Source organism: Cervus canadensis, chromosome 4 (genome assembly GCF_019320065.1).
Source record: "Cervus canadensis isolate Bull #8, Minnesota chromosome 4, ASM1932006v1, whole genome shotgun sequence".
Taxonomy (NCBI): domain Eukaryota; kingdom Metazoa; phylum Chordata; class Mammalia; order Artiodactyla; family Cervidae; genus Cervus; species Cervus canadensis.
Genome location: NC_057389.1, coordinates 22,198,514 through 22,213,109, shown reverse-complemented (window position 1 = coordinate 22,213,109; position 14,596 = coordinate 22,198,514). Strand labels below are relative to the sequence as shown.

Below are 14,596 nucleotides of genomic sequence, written 5' to 3'. Positions count from 1 at the left end.
TAAATATCCTGGTCTTTACTACATGTAAAATAGAGAGCCAATGGGAATTTGCTACATGGATCAGGAAACTCAAACAGGGACTCTGTGTCAACCTAGAGGGGTGGGGTGGGAAGGGAGATGGGAGGGAGGGTCAAAAGGGAGGGGATATATGTATACCTATGACTGATTCATGTTAGGTTTGACAGAAAACAAAATTCTGTAAAGCAATTATCCGTCAATTAAAAAATAAATACGTTTTTAAAATGTCCTGGTCTTTAGCTTTTTTCTGACCATAATCATGCTAAATTCATCCCTCACTTATAGAGTGATTAGTAAATATAAAGCACCTTGAGGGTAGTACAAGAATTTTAAGTTTTCTTAAAGAAGTTTTCTTAAGTTTTCTCTAAGAAGCTGTCCATGTGTCCTCTCTCCAGTAATTCATCACCAGTGCATAAACTGTTTCCCTGTTAAGCTGTGTGTGTTAGATTGAGACCCTGTCCACTAATAAGTGAGGAAACACAGGTCCCTTTGTCTTGTAACAAGGAACCAAGGAATATACAAAAAGTAAAGGTAAGATGAATAGACAAGGAAGGAGGCTGGTACAGACATACACACTTAACAATTATTATGTGCTTGATATTTGCAAGTTGAACTAGAAAGGAAAAACTATGTGTGAGAAAATCTGTCTCCTTGTGAGGAGCAAAGAGTTTGTGGCAGGATGAGCATTTGCTGGTGGGTGTAGGAAAGATGGAAATGGTAGCAGAGGAGTTGCCCTGATTTACACCAGCACTGCACAGGAGGAGTAGTATCTGTTTTCAAAAAATTTAGGGTGCAGTGGTATCTGATTAGGGTTTTAATTTACATTTCCCCCATAAATAATGATATTGAATCTTTGTCATATGCTTATTGATCATTTATATACCTAGATTTATGAAATGTATATTCAAATCTTCTGCCTCTTTTCAAAAAATTGAGTTATTTTTCTCTCTCTTATTGATATATAGTGGTGCCTTATATATTTTGGATGTAGGATCTTTGTCAATAGTTGTTTCATATTTTTCTTTTCTTATTCTGTGTATTATTTTTTCATTCTCTTAAAAATGTATTTTGATAAATGAAAGTTATTCATTTAATGAAGTCTATTTTATCAGTCTCTTTTTTCATGGTTTGTGCTTTTGTATTTAAGAAAGCATTGCCTATCTTAAAGTCATGAAGATAGTTCCCTATGTTTTCTTCTAGAACTTTCACTGCTTTACCATTCACTTTAGATCTTTGGTCCACTTTGAGTTAATATTGTGTATAATGTGAAGAAGGGTCAGGGTTAAAAGTTTTACATATAAGTGTCCAGTTGATCCAGAACCATTTATTCAAAATATTACCCTTTACTCCACTGACTTGCACCTTTGTCATAAATCACACAATTCTTAATGTGTGATGATTTAACCTAAATATTCTACTAATGTATTACTTGAGTAAACAATACATTCAATTGATAAGAAAATCAAAACAAATTAATGAAAAAACTAAATTCAAAAGGGTACAAATATGCAAATGGTGAAGAGCAGAAGAAAATGTACCGTCCATCCTGTTCCTCCATACTCTATTTATTTCTCTAGAAGCAATGACAAGTGTCAGTGCTCAGATATGCAAACAATACTGCGTAACTTTCTAGGATCCTAAATAGAGAAACCCCTTTATCCCAAAGTCTACCTCCCTGATTCTAATGAAATGGCATCTCTAGGTGATTCTGATATTGTTTCTAGGTTGTTCTGATACAAGTTTGTTCCAACATAATTTAAAACTCTACTTCCCTTTACTCTTAAAAAGCATATGACTAGATTTTATAAAGCCCAATTAGATAAACACTTTATTTTATTGTAGGTGTTCAACTTATTTATATTTACTGTGATTGTATTTATTCCTGCCATTTTATTTATGGTACTTTTTTTTTCTTTTTTGCCTTTTGTGGAATTAATGAAGCTTGCTTTTTTCTTATTTTAGTAGTTTAGATAGTATACATCTTATTTTTTATTCTGCTCCTAGATATTTTCAACTTTCATTTAATGTCTATTTGGTCTTAAAGTGTAGAATTAAGCAGCATCTGTATCCTGCCCTTGATCCTGCCTTTCTCTCGCACTTTCTCCTACAACTCACATAGGGAAAGATCCAGTTTTTTTGTAGAGCCAGAAGCTTATGCAATCTGGGGATCCTCTTTAAAATAATTTTAAATTCTAAATTTAAAAATTGAGTCAGAAAGTGAATGTGTATTTAGAATGAGAAAAGAAGTCAGAACAAAATATAAATTTTTGGATTTTACAAATTTACAAAATGATGGGCTTCTCTGGTGGCTTAGTGGGTAAAGAATCCACCTGCAATGAAGGAGACACAGGAGATGCAGTTTTGATCCCTGCATTGGGAAGATTCCTTGGAGAAGGAAAAGCAACCCACTTCAGTACTCTGGCCTGAAAAATCCTTTGGACAGAGGAGCCTGTCAGGATACAGTCAAAGGGTCACAAAGAGTCAGACATGACTGAGCAATTGAAGTATGCAGAAGCACAAATCTTTAAAGAATGAGAGTTTCAAAAACATAACAGAATCCAGAAAATAACATAATATTTCTATTAACTGCCTAGGGCACCTCTATAGTGCTTTCCCCCTACATTTTTCTCTTACAGTTGTGCATTTCTGATTATTCAGTTAAGCCACAAATTGTCTTCTAGCTGTGTACATTTCATGCTTGGTCCCTCTGTCCCCCCAACTATCTACAGAACTTCTGGGTACTGTGTGATATACTTACATCACAATACATGCCTCAGTTCTATAGCTTTCAGCAGGTGAGTCAGCACAGTTGGAAGCAGGGTTCCTTAGACCTTTTCTACATTGAGGGCACTATGGAAAAAAGTTAACTATTCATAAATTGACCATGACCACCTTAATATATTCCCATAAATTTAAATTAAATTATTTTCTCAGTCCAATTCCCAAAATATCCATAGCTACGCAATACCATCTGTTTTAAGACGTGTAGCAGAGAGGAATTCAGAGAAGAAACAAGAAATGATCAAGTGATTATTTTAGCAAGTAAATATATTTTAATCTTTTCAACTATTTTACATTTTAAGGACTTTTTTAAAAAAGGCTAGGCATATAAATCATATGATCATCTCAACAGACGCATAAAAAGCTTTTGACAAAGTCTAACAGCGATATTGGAGATGGCAGTGGCCTTCTTTGCCGGTGGCAAAGGCCACTCCAGTGCTCTTGCCTGGAAAATCCCATGGGCAGAGGAGCCCGGTAAGCTGCAGTCCATGGGGTCGCTAAGAATCAGACACGACTGAGCGACTTCACTTTCACTTTTCACTTTCATGCATTGGAGAAGGAAATGGCAGCCCACTCCAGTGTTCTTGCCTGCAGAATCCCAGGGATGGAGGAGCCTGGTGGGCTGCCATCTATGGGGTTGCACAGAGTTGGACACGACTGAAGTGACTTAGCAGCAGCAGCAATAACATCGATATATGATAAAAATTTTCAACAAAGTGTATATAGAGGGAGCATACTTCAACATGATAAAGTTTATATTAATATGTGATAAGCTCACGACTAACATCATACTCAAAAGTGAAAAGCTGAAAGTATTTCCTTTAAGATCAGGAAGAAGACAAGGATACCCATTCTCATCATATTATCCAGTATAACATTGGAAGTCCTAGTCACAGCAATCAGACAAGAAACGAAAGGAATCCAAATAGGAGAAGAGGAAGTAAAACTGTCATTGCTTGAAGATGACAAGATGTTATTTGTGGAAAATCCTAAAGACAACACCAAAAAACTATTAGAACTGATAAATGAATTCAGTAAAGCTGCAGGATACAAAATTAATATACAAAAAACCTGTTGCATGCCTATACAATAACAATGAATTAGAAAGAGAGATTAAGAAAACAATCCAACTTACAACTGCAACAAAAAGAACAAAACACCTAGGCTAAATCTAACCAAGGATGTAAAAGACATGTACTTGGAAACTGTAAGACATTGATGAAAGAAACTGAAAATGATACAAATGGAAATATGTATCATAGATGGAAGAATTAATATTGTTAAAATGAACATACTCCTCAGCAATCTACAGATTCAATACAATCTCTATCAAAATACCAAAGGCATTTTTCGTAGAATTAGAACAAGTAATTCTAAAATTTGTTTGGAATTTGGAAACACACAAAAGACCGGAATAGCCAAACAATCCTGAGAAAGGAGAAGAAAGTTAGAGATATCATCCTTCCTAATTTCAAGCTATACTGGAAAGCTACAGTAACCAAAGCAATGTAGTACTAGCATAAAAACAGACACATAGATCAATGGAATAAATTAGAAAGCCTAGAAAAAAAACCCATGCTTTTATAGTCAGCTAATCTATGACAAAGGAGGCACAAACATACAACAGGAAAAGACAGCTCTTTAATAAATGGTGTTGGGAAAACTGGACAGCTGCATGCAGAATAATCAAACAAGACTAGTTTCTCACACCAGATACAAAAAGAAACTCAAATGGATTAAAGGCTTAAATGTAAGACCTGAAACCATAAAAATTCTAGAAGAAAAAAAAACATCAGCAGAGTGCTCTTTGACATCGGGCTTCGGAATATTTCTTTCTCAAGAGGAATATAAGCAAATATAGACAAATGGAACTACAACAAACTAAAAGACTTTTGCACAGAGAAAGAAACTATCAACAAAACAAAAAGGCACCCTACTGAATGGGAGAAGATGTTTGCAAGCAATATATCTGATAAGGGGTTGATATCCAAAATGTACAAAGAGCTTATGTAGCTCAACATCAAAATCCAAACAATCCAATTCAAAAATGGGCAAAGGGCCTGAGTAGACATTTTTTCCAAAGAAGACATGCAGATGGACTACAGTTCAGTTCAGTTCAGTCACTCAGTCGTGTCATACTCTCTGAGACCCCATGGACTGCAGCAGGCCAGGCTTCCTTGCCCATCACAAACTCCCAGAGCTTACTCAAACTCACGTCCACTGAGTTGGTGATGCCATCCAACCATCTCATCCTCTGTCGTCCCTTTTTCCTCCTGCCTTCAATCTTTCCCAGCATCCAGGTCTTTTCAAATGAGTCAGTTCTTCACATCAGGTGGCCAAAGTATTGGAGTTTCAGCTTCAACATCAGTCCTTCCAATGAATATTCAGGACTAATTTCCTTTAGGATGGACTGGTTGGATCTCCTTGCAGTCCAAGGGACCCTCAAAAGTCTTCTCTAACACCATAGTTCAAAAGCATCAATTCTTCGGTGCTTAGCTTTCTTTATAGTCCAACTCTTACACCCATACATGACTACTGGAAAAACCATAGCCTTGACTAGATGGACCTTTGTTGGCTGTATAGATCTTCTCCATCTTTGGCTGCAATCTGATTTCGGTATTGACCATCTGGTGATGTCCATGTTTAGAGTCTTTTCTTGTGTTGTTGGAAGAGGGTGTTTGCTATGACCAGTGCGTTCTCTTGGCAAAACTCTATTAGCCTTTGCCCTGCTTCATTTTGTACTCCAAGGCCAAATTTGCCTGTTACTTCAGATATCTCTTGACTTCCTAATTTTGCATTCCAGCCCCCTATAATGAAAAGGACATCTTTTTTTGGGTGTTAGTTCTAGAAGGTCTTGTAGATCTTCATAGAATCTTTCAACCTCAACCTCTTCAGCATTACTGGTCAGGACATAGACTTGGATTACTATGATATTGAATGGTTTGCCTTGGAAATGAACCGAGATCATTCCGTCGTTTTTGAGATTGCATCCAAGCACTGCATTTCAGACTCTCTTGTTGACTCTGATGGCTACTCCATTTCTTCCAAGGGATTCTTACCCACAGTAGTAGATATAAAGGTCATCTGAATTAAATTCGCCCATTCCAGTCCATTTTAGTTCACTGATTCCTAAAATGTCAATGTTCACTCTTGTCATCTCTTGTTTGACCACTTCCAGTTTGCCTTGATTCATGGACCTAACATTCCAGGTTCCTATGCAATATTGCTCTTACAGCATCAGACTTTACTTCCATCACCAGTCACATCCACAACTGGGTTTTGTTTTTGCTTTGGTTCTGTCTTTTCATTCTTTCTAGAGTTATTTCTCCACTCTTCTCCAGTAGCATATTGGGCACCTACTGACCTGGGGAGTTCATCTTTCAGTGTCATATCTTTCTGCCTTTTATACTGTTCATGGGGTTCTCAAGGCATGGATACTGAAGTGGTTTGCCATTCCTTTCTCCAGTGGTCCACATTTTGTCAGAACTCTCCACCATGACCCATCCATCTTGGGTGGCCCTACACGGCATAGTTTCATTGGCCTATGAGCCTATGAGTTTCATAGGCTCATAGTATCATTGAGTTAGACAAGGCTATGGTCCATGTGATCAGTTTGGTTAGTTTTCTGTGATTGTGATTTTCAGTCTGTCTGCCCTCTGATGGAGAAGGATAAGAGGCTTATGGAAGCTTCCTGATGGGAGAGACTGACTGAGGGGAAATTGGGTCTTGTTCTGATGGGCAGGGCCATGCTCAGGAAATCTTTAATCCAATTTTGTTGATGGGCGGGGCTGTGTTCTCTCCCTCTTATTTGACTTGAGGCCAAACTATGTTGGAGGTAATGAAGATAATGGCAACCTCCTTCAAAATGGCCCATGCATGCACTGCTGTACTCAATGCCCCCAATCCCGCAGCAGGTCACCACCAACCGACGCTTCCGCCAGAGACTCCTAGACACTCACGGGCAAGTCTGGGTCAGTCTCTTGTGGGGACACTGCTCCTTTCTTTTGGGTCCTGGTGTGCACAAGATTTTTTGTGCCCTCCAAGAGTCTGTTTCTCCAGTCCTGTGTAAGTTCTAGTGGCTCTATGGTGGGGTTAATGGTGATCTCCTCCAAGAGGGCTTATGCCATACCCAGGTCTACTGCACCCAGAGCCCCTACCCCTGGAGAGTCCACTGCTGGCCCATACCTCCACAGGAGACTCAAACACAGTTCTGTCTTAGTCTCTGTGGGGTCTCTGGGTCCTGGTGCATACAAGGTTTGGTTAGGGTTAGGGTTAGAGTGTCTCTGGCGTGTAAGGGGTTTGATCCTAAACTCGATTTTGCCCTTCCTACCATCTTGCTGGGGCTTCTCCTTTGCCCTTGGATGTGGGGTATCTCCTCAAAGTCACTCCAGTGCTGCATAGCCACCGCTCCAGCTCCTGGCACTACAGACACATGAAAAGATGCTCAACATCCTAGTTATCAGGGAACTGCAAAGCAAAACCACAATGAATTATCACATCATACTTGTGAGAATGACTATCATCAAAAAGACAGCAAATTATAAGTGCTGACAAGGATGTGGGTAAAAGGAAACCTTCACATTTGGAATGTCTATTGGTACAGCCACTATAGAATATATTATGGAGATTCCTCAAAAAATTAAAAATAGAACTACCATCGTGCTCAACATGCTCATTTGTGTCTGACTCTTTGCAACCCAATGGACTGTAGCCCATCAGGCTCCTCTGTCCATGGGATTGATATAATCTAGCAATTCCAACTATAGGTATTTTTCTGAAAACAAACAAAAAACATTAGTTAGAAAATATACATGCACCCCAATGTTCTTTGCAGCATTATTTACAACAGCCAAGATATTGTAGGAACCTAAGTGCCCATCACTAGATGAATGGATGAAGAAGATGTGGTACATTTATATAATGGAATATTACTCAGCCATATAAAAAAAGAAATCTTGTCATTTACAACAACATGGATGGAGATAGAGCATTAAACATTAAGCCATGCAGCTAGTGCTCCTTGTACATTTTCCTGCCCTTTACCTGTAAATTGAAAAAGATACTGCTATGGTTTGAATGTTTGAAATTCTAGACTTGAGAGATGATGGCATCAGGAGGTGGGGCTTTGGGGAGGTTGCTTAGGTTATGAGGGTGGAATCCTCATGAAAAAGATTAATGTTTTTATAAAAAAGACCCCACAGGTCTGCTTACCCTCTTCTGTAAGAACACAGAGAGATGTCACCAGCTACAGGCTAAAAAAGGCCTTCACCAGAACATGACCATCATGGCACCTTGATCTTGGATTTCCCAGCCCCCAGACGTGTGAGAAATAAATTTGTGTTGTTTATAAGCTTCCCACCTGTGATATTTTGTTGTAGCAGCTCAAATTGACCAAGAGAGATATTTTCTTTGTTTTAGGCTCAAATGTTTAATGCTTTCTTAGTTTAGAATTACATTGATCTACTTTTAAAATGGCTACCATTTATTTTATTTTTTTAGGAAGTGTTCCCTCCTGCCACATTTCCTAAAAGAGTTTGTATCTGACAAGGATTGTTTCTTTAAATGTTTGATAGGATTCACCAATTAAATCATCTGGGCCTAGAGCTTTCTCTGCTGGGAGGTTTTTCATTTAAAAAATTCAATTTCTTCAAGTAAAGAGTTATTCAGATTTTCTGTTTCATTTTTTTGTCAGAATAAGTTATATTTTTCAAAGAATTTGTCTGTCATATAAATTGATGAATTTATTGGTATAAAGATACTCATAATATTTCCTTATTATCCATTTAATTATTTGAGATCTACACTGAATGTTGTTGTTGTTCAGTTGCTAAGTCCAACTCTTTGCAACCCCATGGACTGCAGCACATCAGGCTCTACTGTCTTCCACTATCTCCCTGAGTTTACTCAAATTCATGTCCATTGAGTCAATGATGCTAACCTTCTCATCCCCTGCCACTCCTTTCTCCTTTTGTCTTTAATCTTTCCCAGCATGAGGGTCTTTTCCAATGAGTCAGCTCTTTGTAGCAGGTGGCCAAAGTATTGGAGCTTTAGCTTCAGCATCAGTCCTTCCAATGAGTATTCAGGGTTGATTTCTTTTAGGATTGACCTATTTGATCTTGCAGTCCAAGGAACTCTCAAGAGTCTTATCCAGGACCAAAATTCAAAAGCATCAGTTTTTCAGCACTCAGCCTTCTTTATGGTCCACATCTCACCTTCATACATGACTACTGGAAAAACCATAGTTTTGACTATACAGACCTTGTTGGCAAAGTGATGTTTCTGCTTTTTAATACACTGTCCCTTCCCTGGTAGCTCAGAAAGAATCTGCCTGCCATGCAGAAGATCAGGGTTCAGTCCCTGGGTCGGGAAGATCCCCCATAGAAGGGAATGGCAACCCACTCCAGTCTTCTTGCCTGCACAATTACATGGACAGAGGAGTCTTGCAGACTACACTCTATGGGGTCGTAAAGAGTCAGACACCCCTGAGCCACTAACACACACAATACGCTGTCTAGGTTTATCATAGCTTTTCTTCCAAGGAGCAAGCATCTTGTAATTTCATGGTTGCAGTCCTGTCTGCAGTGATTTTGGAGCCCAAGAAAATAAAATCTGTCACCACTTCCACTATTTCGCCCATCTATTTGCCATGAAGTGATGAGACCAGATGTCATGATCTTAGTTTTTTGAATGTTGAGTTTCAAGCCAGCTTTTCACTCTCATCTTTCACCTTCATCAAAAGGCTCTTTAGTTCCTCTTCACTTTCTGTCATGAGAGTGGTGTCACCTGCATATCTGAGGTTGTTGATATTTCTCCCAGCAATCTTGATTCCAGCTTGTGATGTATCCAGGCTGGCATATCACATGATATACTTTGCATAGGAGTTAAATAAGCAGGATGACAATATAAGCCTTGTTGTACTCTTTTTACAATTTTGAACTAGTCAGTTGTTCCATGTCTGGTTTTAACTGTTGCTTCTTGACCTGCATACAGGTTTCTCAGGAGATAGGTGAGGTGATCTGGTACTCCCATCTCCTTAAGAATTTCCCACGGTTTGTTGTGATCCACACAATCAAAGGCTTTAGCATAGTCAATGAAGCAGAAGTTTTTCTGGAACGCCCTTGCTTTCTCCATGATCCAATGAATGTTGGCAATTTGACTCGGGTTCCTCTGCCTCTTCAAAACCCAGCTTGTACACCTTTTTTATTCTTCACACTGATAACTTCTGTTCTCTCTCTTTCTCTTTGTTTTTATCAGTCTAGCTAGGAATTTATCGCTTTTGTTAAGCTTTCCAAACAGATGTGTTTGGGGCTCTGTTAATTTTTTCTGTTGTTTCCTATTTCATTGTTTCCTATTATTATTATTTCTCTTTCCCACTTATTCTGAGTTTACTTTGCTTTTCTTTTAACTTTTTAAATTGGAAACTTAAGTTACTATTTTTATAATTTCTTTTCTAACATGTGCATTTAGAACTATAACTTTTTCTTCAAGCACTGTTTTAGCTGCATCGCATACATTTTGATACATTGTATATTCATTATCATTCAGTTTGAAATACTTTGTTTTTTATTTAATTATGTTTGGCTGCACTTGGTCTCCTCTGTTGCATGCAGGTTTTCTCTAGTTGTGGTGAGCAGGGGCTGTTCTCTCCTTGTGGTGCCTGGGATTCTCATTGTGGCGGCTTCTCTTCCTGCAAAGCACAGGCTTTAGGGAGAGTGCTGGTTCAAGAAGCTGCAACATGTGTGCTTTAGAGCATGAAGGCTTAGTTGCCCATGGCATGTGGAATCTTCCGGGACCAGAGATTGAGCTCATGTCCCCTGTATTGATAGGCAGATTCACTGGACCACCCAGGAAATACTTGAAATATTTTCTAATTTCTATTGTGGTTTCCTTTTTTAACCCACTGGACTTATTAAACATGTAATGTGAATTTTAAATATTTGCATTTTTGTAAATATATCTTATTATTATTGATTGTGATCAGAGAAGATACTTTTCGAGACTTCCGTCTTTTAAAATTTATTAAGATTTGTTTTACAGCTCAGCATATAATCTATTTCAGTATACCTTGTGTGCATGAAAAGAATGGGTATTCCAGCAGTTGTTGGGTATTCTATAAATGTCAGGTCAAGGAAACTGGTGGTGTTCAGATCTACATCTTCACTGATTTTTTTTGGCTGTTCTGTAAATTGTTGGGAGAGGGGTTTTAAATATTCCATGATTGTAGATTTGTCTATTTCTTCATTTAATTCTCAACCTTTACTTCATGTGCTTTGAATATCTACTATGGCTTCCTAATTAACTGATATTCTTATTATTATGAATTATCCCTATCTTTGTTACTTTCCTTTGTCTTGAAGTCTGTTTCATGTGATATTAACATAGACATTTCAGACTTCTTTGATTGTTTGCATGGTTTATATAATGTTCCATCTTTTTACTTTCAACCTAGCCATGTATTTAAAGTAATTTTTTTTTTTACAGAATATATAGTTGGGTCTTGCTTTTTTTATTATCCATTCTGAAATTTTCTACCTTTTAGTTAGAGTTTTAATAAATTTATATTTAATGAACTATTATTCTGTATTTATTCTTACCACTTTACTATTTGCTTTCTGTTTGCCCATTAGCTTTTTGTTCAACTTGGTCTATTTATCCATAGTTTTTAAGCTAATTGAACATTAGTTCTTTAGGCCTATAAGACTGCAAGTTTTTATCTAGTTCTTAGTCATCCATCATGGAACTAGATGGCAAAAAAAAAAAAAAACCCCATAAAAATGGGAAGTTCACTTATTGTCATTAGCTTTATCAATTAGTTTTTCCGATTCCCTCCCATTTTTTATTACTTTTGGTCATACTCCCATGTCTTGAGATAGTTGTTTTGATATTTTGTCCACATTTTATCTTTGTTACCCATGGAACAGTTGCTCAATAGGAGCTGCTCTCCCTTTGCCAGAGATGGAATGTAATTTTTAAAGCTTATAACATCAGTGTCACAATGCCCCTCACTTTTACAGTTTCTGATGAATCTAGGTGTTTAAGTGACACCCACCAGTTTGTAGCAATGGCTTTCTGCAATAATGAACTAGTAGAGGTATATGAATGGATCACTGCTGGCTCTGAAATCTGTTATTGTTGGAATCATAAAGAAAAGCTTGCTAGGTATATTTTGTATCTGTGAAGTATTAAGAATATTAGTAAGAAAATGAATAACCAATATTTTAAGTGTTTACTTTTGGATAGTAGAATTAAAAGATGGTTTGTTTTCTGAAGTTTTTTAGAGTTTTCCAAATTTCTGTGATTGAACTGCTTTGTAATTGAAATGAAGATATCATTTATTTTTGACAAAAAAAGAATGAAAGAACACTAAAAGCTGCTGAGCACCTACCATGAGCTGAGTAGTGCTCTAGGTACTGTCTCATTTTAAATTTTTTTTATTTTTTAAACTGGAAGAAAATATTTTTTAAATTAACTATTAAAGTGTAGTTTAAAAGTACGTTTATTTTTTTTTTTTCATAATGATGCCTCTTGTGTTTTTTCCCCCCAATTAGACCTTTCTGTGTCCTCCCTAGGTTAACGTTAGTAAATGAGTTCTAGATACTCATAAATATCCGGTATGCAATGTAGATGAAAAAAATCAACACTCCTTCAATATACTGAGGCATTAAATTTAACTTCTGATAATTTTGGAAAGGCATAATTTCCTTGTGTCTTCCTGATATTCTTGAGTTACCTAAACTGTGTGGGGATCTTATCCTTTCTTCTAAACAGCAATAAAATGTTTCATTTAATGCCAGAGCAACAACACCTTTCATCCAATCTCATTCAATTTACCAGTTTAATTTTTTCTTCTCACTCTTTCAGAATGCTTAAGAAGAGAACAGTCATAACAGAGCAAGGTTGAGCAGTGTATGGTCTACTACATGCACAGAATCAGAGGCCAAGCAAACTTCAGCACTCATTTCCTGAGGACCAAAAGCAGCTTCTGTGTTCCTGCCCGAGGGCCTACCCTCTGTGCTTTCTAGGTAAAACTGCCATGGATTCCCTCTCCTAATCGGGAGAAGGTGACTGGATTGAGTCATGTTTCACATGAAGCATTTTGGCCCCTTATCTGAACCAGTCATTACACCTTGAGGCAGTTGTAACTAGGACTGCTGTAATGATCTGACAAAAGACCTATTCCTTCAACATTACCAGTCATTAACTCTCCAAGACAAGATGTGACATGCCACAGCCCTCAGACAGTTCATACAGTAGGAGCCTCTTCTTGACAAATACAATCCCTTTTCACCTTTGTTCATGACAATTTTATTTCTTTCACAGTGTCAAACTACCAATTTTTCCAAGTCAGCACTTCCTAGTTGGACCAAGGAAATTTTTTTTTTTTTCCAATTTAAGGAGAGGTGCCACTATCTTTTCACTTTTGATTGTATCTTACTTTAATTGGTCTTCCGTAGAATAGTAATTTTAAGTAGATACACGTTTAAAATAGCAAAGCTTGATACTAATGCCTGTCACTGTTTTCTTTATCATTATTTTTGCTGCAAATTTTACAATCTGAGGCATAAAAGCCTGTTTTAAGCATATGCACTACTTCATGTTCAGTGTGTGCAGTTCTTATTCTACAGATGTGATATCAAGATGAATCCAGCAATTGGGATAGTTGACTTAAAGTAGAAGAGAAGTAGGGTGCTCAGGGTATAGTCTTCAATTCTTAACTTTATTTAAGTAATTTTCTCTACCTAGGAAATTTTAAAATAAATTCTCTTGTAAAAATGGGATCATTGGTTCAAAATATCTCATTTTCCTCCAGTGGTTAAACCTATGCAAAACTATGAAACTAATACCAAAATTAAGAAGCACTTTTCTTTAAAGCCTTGATTCCCCCAGAGAGTCTCATTAGCTAGAATCCATGTTCAACCATTTGAAACCCAATGCCGCATGTGAACAGAAGTGGGACATGGTTCTTTTTCAATTGATTTTAAAGGTAACTAGGCCAACAGTACAGGAGTGCAGAGGAAAACTAAACTGAGAGATGGGAAAAACAGATCACAGAGGATATTATGGCCTAACAGCAGTCTGAAGAGAGAACCTGCAAATAACGGTCAAGGAAAAGGCACTCCATGTCAAGTTTAAGAACTGGCTGAAAGGAAGTTAGGAAAGTGGCTACGCAGTTGCCAGATGATATCCAAAGACATAAGGGTATGGGCTGTTATATTGAGCCTAGATTTTTCTCTCCAGAAAAGCCTTCTCTAGGGTGTAGAATGTGTGTGTGTGCTCAGTCGCTCAGCCGTGTCCGACTCTTTGCAGCCCCATGAACGGTGGCCTGCCCAGACTCCTCTGGCCGTGGAATTTTCCAGGCAAGAATACTGGAGTGGGTTGCCCCTTCCTACTCCAGGGGATCTTCCCCACCCAGGGATCAAACCCATGTCTCCTGCACTGGCAGGTGGATTCTTTCAAAGGTCTATGAGATAGAGTTTACCAGGGCTCAGCTTAAGATAAAAAGAATGAGAAGGAAGAAAAAAAAAAAAACAAAGAAGGGGCAGTAACTTCAACCCTTGTTCTCTCTTAAAGACTGTCACAAAGAGCCTAACAGCAGATGATCTGCATAGTAATTGGAATTGAATGGATCGGATCTCTGAAGAACAAAAGAAGGTCCAGGGCTAAAGTCTGAGTGATAGATGGTACCTAAAGTGGTGAGGCTAGGAGGAGAAAGGAATTCCTTGAGAAGACAGAGAATAAGGATCGGTGGATATAAGACAACAAACTCGTGAAAGCCCTTAAACTTAATTATTAATTA

At 37.7% G+C, this 14,596-nt stretch overlaps 1 protein-coding gene across 1 annotated transcript in view; it reads left to right on the top strand.

The window, feature by feature from the left end:
- LOC122439552 overlaps nt 1–14,358 on the top strand; it is a 42,450-nt gene extending 28,092 nt beyond the window's left edge. The window contains exon 4 of the mRNA XM_043464706.1: nt 12,661–14,358. Within this exon, the coding sequence (XP_043320641.1) occupies nt 12,661–12,700 (40 nt within the window). The 3' untranslated portion in view covers nt 12,701–14,358. The remainder of the gene's footprint in view (nt 1–12,660) is intronic.
- Nucleotides 14,359–14,596: the final 238 nt, after the last annotated feature.